The sequence below is a fragment of the Aplidium turbinatum genome, chromosome 15, assembly GCF_918807975.1.
Source record: "Aplidium turbinatum chromosome 15, kaAplTurb1.1, whole genome shotgun sequence".
NCBI classification, from domain to species: Eukaryota; Metazoa; Chordata; class Ascidiacea; order Aplousobranchia; family Polyclinidae; genus Aplidium; species Aplidium turbinatum.
Window position 1 is genome coordinate 12,045,115 of NC_137486.1, and position 15,204 is coordinate 12,060,318.

A 15,204-nucleotide genomic window follows, 5' to 3' on the forward strand; every position below is an offset into this window, starting at 1 on the left:
CAGAAGGTCTTATTCAAATAGAATCAAATAAAATTAATATAATCTATGTGCATATTTGCAACTATTTTTGTCAAGGAAAGCTGGTGCAATTCTCTATTACCATGCAGTGAACTCGCCGCATCAGGATAAAACAGGTTAGTGATATCTACATTGTGAAGTAAGCAACGATCCTGCTGCTAAAAGTGAAACTTAATTTATTGCATTAGACATAATAATGCAAATGTCGCATAAAATTGATCAAAAAAGTAGCCTACAACTTAATTTAAAAACTTTCCTACAGTTTTGCTATAGCTTACAAGTCTATGGCATATAGCCTACAAAAATATTCTGGGGGGGGGGGGGAGTTGGGGGTTGGTTTGGCTTTGAATCTTTATCCACAGACTGACAAAGTCTTGATAGGTTATTCCTGGTAGTTTTGCATACTTGTAAAGGCTTTTGATGCAAGGACCGTTACCGAGATTGACAAAGTGAAGTTTTCTAATTGTTAAAGTGTTGTTGGCGGGAAATTATTCCATCCACTAGTTGCCACTGAATGGAGGAGAGCAGTCCTAAAACGTGTTGCTCAAGCGCATACCCTGAGAGGCAAACCAGCGCCGCTTGATCTTGAGTCAGCACATAACCACTGAGCTAATGGGGCAGACAATTGGCTGCCCTCTAACTATGCTGATTTGTTCAAACTCGAAACTTCAAAATTAATGCACAAATATGAAAACAATTCACTACCATGTACTTTTTCTAATTATTTTAAAAAAGCAAAAAATGTTCATTCTTGCAATACCAGAAATGCAATTGACAAGGATAATTTTTATGTTCCTCAATACTCATCTTCAAAACTTCAACGTAGTTTCAAGTATACAGGAGTGGAAATTTGGAATTCAATCCCATTGGAAATAAGAAAAAACTCACCTAACTCATTTAAAAATCTTTATAAAAATTTACTATTATCATAAAGAATGATGATGGCTTCAGGCCTATGTAAAACTTTTATTAGATGATGTATTTTGTGTTCATTCAAGCAACTATACTGTAAATTTATGTTTTAGATTCCTTTTCCTCGCTTCTTTGATGTTTAATTTGTAACTTTTTCTTTTGTTGAGGGTGGCTGCTCGACTAGAAGACCTTCCAGGTCACTTCGCAGCCACCCGTTGCAGTATCCACACATTCTACGTTACCGTTTGTTTTATCTGACTTTGCTGAATATGTGTGTTTATACTCGCAACAAAATAAAATGTCAATCAATATGCCCCAGGGAATGGTTGGGAAAATAGGCAATGTGGAAGGCCCGATCTGGACATTCTGATTATTCTAAGCTTAAAACTTCAAGAATAAAACTAGGTAAAACTAAAACTTCAAGAATAAAACAAGGTAAAACTAAAACTAGGTAATTTACTGAGTTCTAAAACCACATTATTTCCTTTCATTTAAAATATTGCAACAGCAACAGCGAAGACTACCGTAACTCCGTTTCTCTACGACTTACCGGTACTGTACCGTACTGTGCAACGGCTGAATTGCGTCTGCAATTTGCGAAGCATAAAATTGTACACCGCGTTGCTATACCTACACCTAGTGGAAAAATGTTTTGTACGCATGCAACCGTTCATGCAATGATGCAACACTAGTTGGTAAACTTTGCATTTAATAATAATGCTTGTAGCCTATATAGCGCTGTCACCGCTGTGTGCATCGCAGAATATGTTGCTTCTCAGCGCTTTACAAAGCAGACAATGCCATTTATAGGTAGGCTACATTGTATGTTTAATTTATTATCATGCTCATATGAGAACAACTGCACTTTAATGCCTAAATCTTAGAATTATGTGATTATACAGTATTGTAGGGTCTCAGGTTTTACGATTTTATTTGAAGTAGGTCCGAGTTAATTGACAGATGACCCTGGTAACAGCAGGCCGCTGTTGATGTGACGGAATCTGTATCTTTATGGGTATATCTGATCAGAATGATGATTCGAATGATTAAAAATCTAAATGCTGAATTACAACAGTAAAAAATGATAATTATGCTCCTTTGTCTGAAGTATTTATAGTAGCCTATCTCTAGACTAAAAAAAGGCCATGCAGCTGGAGCAAAAATTTCCAAACATGGAAATTACAACGGAGTTCAACAAGTAGTAAAGACAATTTGTTCAAAACAAACCAAAAAAGGTGAAACATAATTACAATAAGGTCATGCAGCTATTAGTTCTCTTCCGCATTGACACAACGCGCTCAGACGGTGAATCTATGTAGCCTAAAGAGATAGCGATCCGTTCGTTGAAGCCATTTTTTTTTACCAATAGCACACTAGTCCTCTTCCACATCGATTCAACGTGGGGGTTGGTTTGGCTTTGAATCTTTATCCACAGACTGACAAAGCCTTGATAAGTTATTCCTGGTAGTTTCGCATACTTGTAGAGGCTCTTGACGCAGGCCCGGTTACCGAGATTGACAGAGTGAAGCTTTCCGATTGCTGAAGTGTTGTTACTGGGGAATTATTCCATTCAGTGGCGTAGCCAAAGGGGAGGTTTTTGGGGTTACAACCCCCCCCTTTGGCACGCGTGTGACGTCACGATATTGAGAATGATGCTTTCAGTCTAAAAAAAAATTGCCCAATTTTAACCAAAACTGCATTAAAAGAGTGAGTTTTGCCAATACAAAACATTCAAACATCTCAGCCAGGAATTAGCAACAAGAAAACATAGAGACTTAGCTTTATTTCCGAAAAATGCCGAAGAAAACATGATCTTATCCTTTTGCTATGCCACCGGACAGCACCATTTTACAGGAATATTCATACCCACATTTTTGTTGAAAATGCTCTCAGAATGCACTAAATTCAAAGTAATTTTTCAAAATTTTCTGGTGGAGGCCCCCCAGACCCCCCGCCGCTGGGTCGTCAAAACCCCCCTTTTCAAAATTCCTGGTTACGCTACTGATTCCATTCACTATGTGCCGCTGAATGGAGAGCAGTCCTGAAATGCGTTGCTCAAGCGCACACCCCGAAAGTCGAACCAGCGCCGCTTGATTGTGAGCCGGACGCGTAACGACTGAGCTAACGGGGCGGACTGTCCAAGAAGATCTGGAGGTAGGCTATCCACGCAGGGCCGCAGATAGGATAATTTAGGCCCAGTACCAATGAGATTTTTGCCTCACAAATTAAGGTACATCTTAGAAAATAATTTTTCATCCAAAGAATACGAGGTAATTTTTCAAGTTTCTGGGCCCCTAAATTCATCACGGGTCTAACAGTATTTCCTGGACCCTCTGTCAATGCTACTGTATCCACGCATATACCTAATGTTTACAAACTTCAAACTAATTAGCGATTACGATTTATCAGCCAATTTTTGCTTTTAAACGTGTGGGCTTCAATAACATTGACTTTCAATAACTTTCAATAATATTACGTAGAAAATGTGTAGAAAACAATGAAGAATAGTAGGGAGAGGTCTCTGCAACATCACTCTTAAAATTGTCTTCGCTGTAATTAAACTTCAGAATGCTCTGTCTGTAACGTCCTGTGGTTATTTAAAGTTGTTAGAAATATCATGTTTTATATGAACAATAAAGAGCCGAAGATGTAGATTGATTGATTGATTTTTTATCCTCGGACTGGGAAAGCTTCTTGCAAAGCTTAATCCTGGCAGTTTCGCATACTTGTAGAGGCTTTGAATCACTGACGCAGGCCCGGTCACCGAGATTGACAGAGTGAAGTTTCCGATTGTTGAAGTCTTGTTGCCGGGAAACTATTCCATACGTTAGATGCCGCTGAATGGAGAGCAGTCCTTAACGTGCGTTGCTCAAGCGCACACCCCGAGAGTCGAACCAGCGCCGCTTGATCTTGAAGCTTCTTCGTTCCAGAAGTGACGCGCTAACCAATTGAGCTATCGGGGCGGAACTCATGTTCATGCAAACGCTTTGAAACACCAAAACTGAAAACTACACTGTTTTCATCTTCAGTGCTTTTGTATGAAAGCAATCTCTGGTGTCATTTGGCTTTAAATTATTGTAAATTTTGGCTGACATCACAAGGTTTTATCAGTAATTAATATTGTCATACAATTTCACTGACAACATTTATCAACAAAATTTGTTTTCAATTTTCAATCTACAAATTTTATTTACTTTTACTCAGGACATTTTTGTCATATTTGGGTATTACTCAGAATTTCAATTCAATTTATTTTTTATTTGCTGGCGCGAACATATAGAAAACTTCAAAGTTAACACACGAATTCAACACCAACAAAAAATAAAAGATGGCAAAACCAAAAGGTTTAAGATATGCATAAAACAGCGCTTGAAAATCACTATCTTTAATTTGTACAGCCACCAAACCTAGAAAAGAAATATAAATTTTTTTGTGAAAACAAGCCTACAATTACAATTAACACTTGCAAGTACAACAAGGAAGATATAAACTTAACTACACACAAAAGAAATTCAAAAAGTGACAAGTTTCCTGAACTTTTCACTTTGCGAATCTTTAAAGACAAACTTAAGTTTGTTTTTAAAGTTTGCATATTGCGCTTACTAATTTTCTAGTTTTTATTTTTTTCCCATAATCTATTTTTTACTTCATTATCACTATTGTATTCCGACAAAGAAAAATAAATTGAATTGAAAGTCTTACTAATTTTCACACCCTTTTTATTTACTTAAATCTGGTTCAAGTTTTAGGTTACCACACAACTCGTTGTTAGGAGATACACAATAGGCCACTCCGTCACAGCAGGTCACAGTCAGTAAACTGAAGGCAATGTCCAAACATAATTTCCACTGAAATTCAGTATGTTTAAATCACATAATTTAATTGAAGTCAACTTTTTACCATTTTGATAATTTATTAGTTCAGCTTCACTTCAATTCTTACCTTAACAGTTAGGTAAAGAGACAGTAGGCAGACTATAGGCTACGGTATATGGTACAGTAGCCTATAATTTTGAAATTAGGCAACGCAAAAAAATTTTACTTAAAAACTTGGTTTCAAGTGAGAAAAAAAAATGCAATACCAAAAAGGTCTTAATTACAAATAATGCCTGGTGGAAATTGTTTTTGTTTTACAATTTATGACGTGACGCACCGAGTATTGAACGCGGGCCGGTAGAGTGAGGCACCACTCCACTGACCGCTATGCCACTCAATACGCCAAATGCAGCAGTAGCAGAGCGGCGCTACTTTCTTTTCAGTCACTTTTTTGCTACCCGCCACTTTTCAATTTAAGGTAAAAATAAATAAAAAGAACTTTTAAAACACTCTTTTTTGGAATTTTTTTTTTAGGCTTTTGCTATATTCACACTACCGGTATATAGTGTAATAATAGCCTCAATAATGTTGCCAGATAAAGAATTCTGCTCTAATTTGAGAAAATTTTAAGGCTGTTGAAAACAAAAACTTTTGGAAATTTTTTTAGTCCTGGGCAAAGATCAAAACCCTAATCTTATTCCTAACTCTAACCCTTACCTTAACCCTTCCTAACTTTAGTCCTAACTCTGGCAACACCTGATTGTAACCATGGCACTAAGTGTGGAAAATCAACCACTTCCATTTTTTTATGGAAACCATGTGAAAAAAATCAAGCCAGAAAATCATTCCATCATTACCGAAAACATCAAGCCATGTTGATACTGACAAGAGTGACAGAAACACTAGTCATGACTCCCAGAATGAATTTTTTGGTATGTTGGTGCCATCTTATGAAATGTCGGTACGGAAAGAAAAGTTTCCTATGGAGGTCTTTTTTCAGGCAGAAGCAAGTCTTTGAGGTTTCCCAATACCAATTTAAAATGTCTGTTCATCAAATATATTATTATATTCTATTCTGGTCCAGTACACATGGTAGCCTACTACAGTGAAAAAACATTAACATACTCGCAAATAACAATTGATAAGAAAACAAAAATAAAGGTTGTTGAAAACTTTTAAATTTATTTTATTACTTTTTTTATTATCGTTATTCCTTCCAGTGTTATAGTGGAGAGACTTTTTATGGTGGAAAGTTATGTTGAAATTAAAGCGAGCTGGACTTAGTGACTCGCATAAATTTTGATATGCTTGTATTTTTGAAAGATGTGTAATAAATTTCATCTAGAACGTGTTCTCTATAACGACGTTGACATGGCAGTGTAAACGAATGATGTCATTCATTTTCAAGGTCATTTTGACTTTGCAAGGTACTTGAATAATACTCTCTAGTGTCAGTTAAGCAAAAGTAGCGGGAGAAGGAGCGGTAGCTCCAGTACTTAGGTCTGAGTATTGGTATCGCTCTGCTTATATCGACTTGTGGCAGTAGCACATGCTACAGCATGCTACGTTTAAACTATCAGAGGCCCATCTCTGGTGGTATGTCAAAATCCACTGCTTACTGGTGGTTCTATTCAATTTTCACTGTGATGTTGCTGGGTTTAAGAACTTGTGAAAATAAAAGCTTCTGAGGTTGCTATCTAGTTTTTAATGCAAGGAGAGCTTCATCATGTTAACTAGAAACCAGTTATGTTTGTGATATCAAAGCAGAATATAGATTACTTTTGCTGTTTTACACCACATAACCTAAAACCCTACCAGTGCTAAAGGCTGACTTTGCATAAAACCTAGCAGAAATAAATGATGTTATCAGCATCTGGGTTTATAAGTAAGATAATAAGTATAAGGTTAACTTGTCCTCACACCCATTTGTTCACGGTTGACATGTGAAAGTAGGAGGACGTTTTGAATGGTCCAAAATTAGAATTTAATTTATAAACGACTGAAGAAACTAATGTCTAGAGCAGATAGGTGGTTGTAATTTCAAGTTTCATCAAGAAAACTGTTGTAAATGATAACAAATCAGAAGGCATGGGTTTAAAACCCTGTTGAGTCATACCAAAGATTTTTAAAAGTTGCACTGAATCTGATTTTGCTTGGCATCAACAAAGCATTTAGTATAATGATGTACTCAGTTTTACCTCTTTTCTGCTACCCTAACACTGTCTACTTTTGAAATTGGTGAGAGCAATGCATATTTAAAAACACACATTATTAAGGTTTGGACCAGCTGGGTTTGGTGGCTGTGCAAATTAAAGATAGTGATATCCAAACACTGTTTTTGCATACCGTACCGGTAATTATTTTAAACCTGTTGATTTTGCCATTTTTCCTTTTTGTTGGTTCCAAATTCATGTGTTTCTTGTGCTGGGCTGGTCCTTACATGTTTGCGCCAGCAACAAAAAGTGAAATTGAATTGAATAATATGAAACTAAAAAAGTGGAACACTCTAAAGAATTTTTTTTTATTGTTTCAGATTTCAATATGCCTTGGTTAATTGAGTATTATTAATTGATCTTTCCTAAAATAATACCAGTAAAAAATTTTTGACCAAATCAGATTTTTTTATTTTTGTGGACTGCATCAATCTGCAATCATGACTGTCAATTTAGAAGACTACTTTCGAAGCACATTTGAAGACAAGCTCTTGGTGTAAGTAGCTTAAATTTGGTTTAATGACGTTAACATTACAAGCTATTAGATGGATTTTAAAATGAAGGTGTAGTATTTTGAAGCTTCTACGTTCTTTCAACAGTGACTTACAATACATCATTTTGTTGTTCTAAAACCATCTCAATGCTGACTTTATGTTTGGTTTGGCTGTTAATGTATTCAAGCTACTGTACTTGATATGGTGGGGATTTTTTTTTTTGGTGTCTTGATGCTCGTAAAATTCAAGTGGTGAACTTACTTTGTACAGGAAAATGCCAGAGCGTGAAGATGATCATTTAACTCCAGCCACAAGATTGCTGGAAAAGAGGCGAGAAATGGCTGAAGTAGAACAAGCATTGAATGCTCAAAAAGAAGTAAACTGTCTTTTGTGCATCTATTTTGTAGTGCTGATCTTCTGCTATGCTTTAAAACTAAGTTCAACATTTCTTGACAGAGCGGCTTTGGTATGTTTGCCTGTTTAAACATTTTAATGTATCAAAACTGTTACTGCAGGTTTATATGTTTGTCTTCCTTTTCTGGTCTAGTAGCTTAATGTATAGAATTATTGCAGGAATTCCAAATGAAAATGGAGAGCCTGCAACAACGCAGAGAAGAATTAGAAAGGAAAGAACATCAGCTAAAAGAATCTTTGTTGAAGTTTGATAAATTTTTGAAAGAAAATGATTCAAAGCGTGCTCGTGCAGTAAAGAAGTCACATGATGAAAGAGAGCTGAGGCGAGGAAAAGAAAGAGACATTGAAAAGTGAGTTTGGCCAGTTTCCATGATTGCTATAATAACACTATAATGCAGCAAACCAGCGTGGTAAAAAACCCGGATTTTTTAAATAAAACCCAGCCTGCCTGGGTTTTATGGGCAAAAACGGGCATTTTGGTAAAGAAAAAATGGGTTTATGGGCAAAAATGAGTTTTATCACATAAAAATAACAAAATAAAAAATTTTGTTGTGAAATTTCTATTGTTTATACGATGTGTGTTCATGTGAAAATCATGCTCCTAAGCAGTGAGTTGCTGGTTGCTAAGCCTGCTAATGCTAAATGTAACAAGAATTTGATTCACACCTACATTACTTTGTTTCTTTTATAGCAATAGTTGCAACAAAACTAATGTGAGAAAAAATAACAATCTCGATGAACAGCCAAACTTTGCATTATTTATTTGATTAGTTGTTGAAAATAAATATTTTGAGAAAAAGCTTCGTTCCGTCACAGTTGTTGCTACAAGTTTTTTCTTGAACAATTTTGAAGTTTTTTCAAATTGGAGCAGAATACCTCATCTGGCAACACTATTTTTGTAGATCAAGCCATGTCCCTTTTAAAAAACACAGCCAACCCGGGCAGCTACCCATTACAACCCTGCAGCAAATACAATAGGCTACCATATAGTAGTAATACAGCAAAAAATGCTCCATGCAAGCATAGTAAGTTCAAAGGAGTTGAAATCACCTAAATGTAACTTATTAAGAAGCCTTGTCAGCCTGTTTCATTCAAATAAAATTTTTGTAAGGCTTAAGTTGTTTCACTTAAACAAGAACCTCTTGAAGATCTCATTTTAGGATAAAGGAGATTGTGGAGTAGGCCTAGCCTACTTTCCATAAACACTAGTTTTGTTTACATGGTTGTAACATATACCAGGATATATTTTTTAATAATCTAATGCAGAGGTGGACTACCTTTTTAACATAAGGGCCAGTTGGGAAAATGTCTTAGTGAGGTGCTGCTCGGCAAATAAATTTTGATTCTATGCTTATGCTATTCTATGCTATGCTAAAATTATGCTTTTACCAGAAATTTACTGCGAGTTCATGGCTTCATGCAGAGATGAAATTACGTTGAGAACGCATACACTTGTGCAATTGTGCATGTTCAAATAGACGTTAATGAGAAGTGCGTAGAATGTTGGTGCGTTTGAACAGAAAATTGGAAAGAGCAAAGTTTCCTACATAATAAACAATCACATAACCTTATTGACGAAAAATGGCTGAAAGAAGAAAAAGGGCCATATGCGGCCCAAAGGTTTCACGTTGCCCACCCTTGATTCAATGCTTTTTATTTTCAGTAAAGACGGTTGTTTGAGGGAATCACTATTCAAAAAGCTTGATTTTTGTATTTCATTAACGCAGCCCGTAAAGTAACCACAAACTTGGGTATAACATAAAACATCGATATGTAGGTAATCCTTGCAAATAAAGTATCGGAGAATGTTAATTCTTTTTCAACTTTTTTTGCAATCCTCACCCACGAAAGATTGAAAGAAGACATTGATGAGCTGAGCAAAGAAAGACTTCGTTACCAGACCAAATTGGAAAAGAATTCAATCTTTCAAAAGTACATGGAGCGTGTTCAAGAATCAACTGACGAATTTGGTGAAATAAGAGAAATCATTGGAAGATACGACACACTTGTTGCCACACACTTGGTAAGCAACCGCAAAATTGCAGTTTATTGTTTTATGGTTGTGGTATTTTCAAACAATTAAAAATTTGGGAAACAATAAATCGTGTATAATTGAGCCTACACATTACACAATCATCAGACTTTGACTTTTTATTTATGCACACAGGCTAGTCAGACGACTGTGGTAAGAACAAACACTAACTTTTTCGTCTCATAAATATAATAATAATCATGTTTCATTTTGGAAAGATTGACACAACACATACAGTACATTGCGATCACAAATGCAACACAACAGGCAATTGGATGCCGCGAAGGAACATTGAGTCAGTTGCTCCCATTTTTCTGGTGTAGAGTCTTATCTCTACCACTCTTACGCTAATTGCACCTTTGTTATTCCCCATCACTTTTGCTATTTCATGCCTTTTTGCTTTGCAGACATTATTCAATGTTCACTGTTATCATTTTGAATTTTTGTATCGACAGGTCTATTTTCTATTATTATGTTTGGTATAATAGACGTATAGTTTAGAGAAGAAAATAACCTTTGGCTTTCATACAAATACCTAAAAAGCTGATGTTGCTGATTGCTTGTAAGTTCTTTGTCTTTCAGGATCTACTTGATCGAGATCAAAAAAACCAAGATGCAATAGAAAATGAGAAGGCAAAACTTGTAAAGTTTACCGAAGACAAAAACAATGAGATTCTATATTACAACAACCAATTGGCTCAGCTTCAAACACGATTGGATCAAGCTCAGAGCAAGGCAGTCAAGTGGGAGAGCAAGTGGACGCATATTCAGGTCTGTTAAGATAAAAGTTTTCATAAGTTATTCAAGTCATTTTCTAGGCTACTGCATTCTAAGATCAGGGTTTCTAAAACCAAGCTTATAGCCTACGTTATTCGAGGTGTAATGAAACTAATTTTACCAATTTAACCATTTTAGTTGCATTAAAGAATGCTTCGATGTGGCTATTTAGGTTTTTAGTTTGACAATTGAAAAAAGGTCAAAACATAATAGAAAGGTTCTTGCTTGCAAGTGACCTTTTTCAAAGGGAAACTTGTCTAGTTAATCACAAATAGAATCTCTTTACTGCCCACCTCCGTTTGGGAAACATGTCTTAAAGTTGAACGGTGGTTCAAGAGAGCGAGAGCTATAGACTTTCTTAACTAGCAAAATTTACCATTTTTACATTGTTTCAACGTCGCCAGTGCTATTATTTTTACTTGCAAGAAGACTCTAACTTAACCCTCTGTGTCACTTATTTTGTATTTTTAGAATACCGCTGCCAAGAAAACGCTTATGCTTGGAAGAATTAAAATCGCTACACACAACTTATTTCAACTTGTTAACAAGCACTTGAAGCAGCCCGGCACAGTGGCGATCGAAAACACTCCGTTGCAATTAGACAAGGTAACATACTGTACTTTACGAGCAGAAATAACATAACGGTATAGTATTTCATAAAGCATTTCAAATTGTGTCTTTCTCACGCAATAAACTGGGATAATTCGACTACATCCAAATTGTTTGAATCGTGCATCAAGGTACCAGTAGTGGATAAAAAAATAATTGTTGGGGTGTCACAAATTCGACCGCAGTCTCTTAATTTGTGGAACCGCTGTCCTGTCTAAACTCTACAGTATATTCATATCAGTAGCCTATAAATTAACCTAAAAATTTATCAGTAGCCTATAAAAAAACGTCACATATTCAGGCAAATATGTACAAATATTTGGGTAAAATATGTTACAAAAAAGCCATAAACTGTTTCCTTGGACCTCTCAGGAAACTGTTCAAATCGATATTAATTTGGGCACCAACAAAATATGAAATTAAGCTATCTGAATCTGATTAGTCTTTTTATGAGACTGTCCAAAACATCATGTTAATTTGGACACCAACAAAATATGAAATTACCTGAATCTGATTAATCCATCTATGAAACTACTGAAATTATTAATTTGGGCACCAACAAAGTGTGATTTTTCAAGAGTTGTCTGTTAAATTACGAAGCAAGGAAGATAAGTTGCCTTATTGCACTAAAACCCATGTTATCGATTTTTTTAGATTCAAATGTTCATCCAAGACTTAAGCCAAATCACATCCGAGATCAAGCGAGTTGAAGCGGCTCAAGCAGCTCCTCAGTAAATTCTTTCGTTGCCTATCTCCTCTACAACTCAATTTATATCGCTTCTTCGTTTTTAAAATTTTTGTACAATACATTAAATGCGCCTTTTTCAAGTCAATATCGTATTCTAGACTATAATATTATTACACGTAGCCTATAGTCAGATGGAGATCTGTTTCAAATCATTTGAATTTTGCACCTTGGAAACTAGAAATTCACAACCACATAAGCAGTGGCGTACGCAGGATTTCTTCAAGGGGGTGGCCATTGACAGTAGCGTAGCCAGGAATTTTGAAAAGGGGGGGGGGGGTTTGACGACCGGCGGGGCGAAGCCCGATGGTGTTCTCGCCCAGCGGCGGGGAGTCTGGGGAGCCTCCCCCAGAAAATTTTGAAAAATTATTTTGAATTTGGTGCATTTTGAGAGCATTTTCAACAAAAATGTGGGTATGAATATTCCTGTAAAATGGTGCTGTCAGGTGGCATAGCAACAGGATAAGATCATGTTTTCTTCGGCATTTTTCGGAAATAAAGCTAAGTCTCTATGTTTTCTTGTTGCTAATTCCTGGCTGAGATGTTTGAATGTTTTGTATTGGCAAAACTCGATCTTTTAATGCAGTTTTGTTTAAAATTAGGCAAGTTTTTTTTTAGACTGAAAGCATCATTCCCAAGCATAAAGAAACTGAAAGCATCATTCTCAATATCGTGACGTCACACGCGTTCCAAAGGGGGGTTGTAACCCCCAAACCCCCCCTGGCTACGCCAATGGCCTTTGATATCCCAGTATGGTTTTAATTTAAACTTTATCCACTTCTTTCTCATTATAATAGGCTTACAGAACACTATGCTACATTGGCATACCTGGGGTGGGGTAGGTGGATTGGGCCATCATCATCATCATAATCCATCGTCGGTTTGTTCCGCACTAGTGGGGGTGGCCGATTGTTTCCGCGCAGCAATTGTTTTAATCCCTTTTCTCCATTTCACCCTGCCCCTTGCATCTTCCTCCTTCAGTCCGACTTTTTTAAACTTATCCTTCACTTGTTGTTTCCACGTTCTTCTTGGACGACCGCGTTTCCTCTTCCCATCCACCTTTAGATCTAGTGCCTTTCTAAGAAAACTTCCTTCCTCCCTCCTTATCACATGTCCATACCATCTTACTCCATTTGCCCTTCCCAGTTGGTCTATGGTCTCTCTCATCTCTAGCATATCCAACAATTCTTCAGTCCTTTTTTCCCTTCTCGTTTTCACCCCACACATTGCTCTCACCATTGACCTTTCCGTTCTTCTCAGGATTGCCAGTTCACTCTCTCTCAATACCCATGTCTCGCTACCATATAGCATTGCAGGCCGCACACAGCTCCGATATACTTTTCCTTTCATCCTTAGTGAAAATTTTCTGCCATACAACATTTCCCCACATTCCCTGAACTTTGCCCAGCCCAATCTTGCCCTTGTTGTCACCGCTGCTTCACATCCACCACTTCCATTTATCCGATCACCCAGATAACAGAAGTCTGTCACTGTTTCGATGCCATGGCAGAACTCATCATCATGGCCTTCCACTTCATTCCTTCCTTTACTGCATTTCCCACAAACAAAACACTTCGCCAATCTTGTTGCGGCTCTCTTGACATTAGCACATTTTGCATGTACCCACTTTCCACATTCCTTGCATTGCATTGAATTTCTCATCACTCTCTTGCCACATATTCCACAGGGATCTACTTTGCTCTCAACAACTGTTCCTTCTGCTCCACTCACCATCACTTTTGTTTTTTCAAGATTCACCTTCATACCCTTGGTTTCAAATGCTTCTTTCCATTTCTCAAACTTTCTTTCCATTCCCTCCATACTATTACTTGTCAAGACCAGGTCGTCTGCATACAAAATTTCACTCAATAAGCCCTCCCTTACTCCTTCAGTTACAACGTCAACCACAATAGCAAATATCAGAGGTGACAAAACTGATCCCTGGTGTACACCAACCTTCACAGAAAACTCGTTTGTATTTCGTATTGGCTTAGTCTATAGAATAACATTGTTAATTGCTTTGACAGTGCAATCCAAAACATATTAAATGCCTTAATCTACGTTGATAACTATTAAAACATTTTTAAGAGGGGGGGGGGGCATGGCCCAATGCCCCCCCCCCCCTGCGTACGCTAGTACACATAAGTGCTTAGGCGTTGAATGCACCAATGGTGGATTATATAAGTTACTCAAAGTAAATGTGTTGACTAATGACTACTGTAAGCAACATATTTCACCGACTAATGTTTTTTATGCAGCAACCGTAGGCTAATTTGCTAATTAAAATCGCCGATTTCTGATTTGCAGATAATTAGCTTTGCGAATATAAATACTTAATTAATTGATCAGATAGTTTTGGTCTGCCGCATAGAAGATCTTTTGTTGGTAGATCCAACCCTTAACCTTTTTATTGAGTTTCTGTTTACTTTTTTTAGCTTAACACTTGCAAGTATTTTTGTAACTTAGTTTCAGTCTAAAAAACTTTCAAATGTCAAAAAAGGTTCCATGGTGAAAAAAATCACATTCTGGCTCATTCCAATTATGTCAACTCATTCCATTGTAGGCAATAATGTCCACAAAACTGTCAAATATGTCAATAATGTCCACAAAAATTTTTAAGCTAAAGGCCGAGGGCTACAGGACCTATAGTGGTGGACTGGTGGGACTCAATCTAAGTTAGTTAGCAACCGGTTCGTTTTGATTAAAATTAGCCACATCTGGCAACTTTTCACATGGTGATTGGATAGGTCCACTTGAAAACGTTGGCCAGGAACTGGTTCTGCAAGCTTTTAATTTTAAAAAGCGGTTCGCGCGAACCCGACGAATGTCACCACAGGGCCTATACCTTTGTAACTGCAGGCTTATGGGTAAGGACACAAGAAAGTGTGCTTTGTAGTCTGGGAAATCAACAATGTAGCCTACCATAACGGAAAGCGTAACTTACACCATCTTGGTTCTGGTAGTGGGGTGCGTTACGCGGTGGCCGGTCGATTGGTCGAAATACATTTGGTCGACAGTCATTTGGTCGACAGACATTTGGTCGACAGGACGTTTGGTCGACAGACAATTGGTCGACAGACATTTGGTCGACAGGACATTTGGTCGACAAGACATTTGGTCGACAAGACATTTGGTCGACAAGACATTTGGTCGACAGACATTTGGTCGACAGACA

The 15,204-nt window shown here is 37.1% G+C and overlaps 1 protein-coding gene across 1 annotated transcript; it reads left to right on the forward strand.

Annotated features, from left to right (window-relative positions):
• The first annotated feature begins 7,282 nt into the window (after positions 1 to 7,282).
• On the forward strand, positions 7,283 to 12,117 carry LOC145784520 (coiled-coil domain-containing protein 42 homolog). Its single transcript, XM_082596355.1, has 7 exons — positions 7,283 to 7,454; positions 7,723 to 7,828; positions 8,026 to 8,216; positions 9,718 to 9,889; positions 10,481 to 10,669; positions 11,147 to 11,281; positions 11,939 to 12,117. The coding sequence occupies exons 1-7, from the start codon at positions 7,399 to 7,401 to the stop codon at positions 12,017 to 12,019; spliced, it is 930 nt and encodes a 309-aa protein (XP_082452481.1). The 5' UTR covers positions 7,283 to 7,398; the 3' UTR covers positions 12,020 to 12,117.
• Positions 12,118 to 15,204: the final 3,087 nt, after the last annotated feature.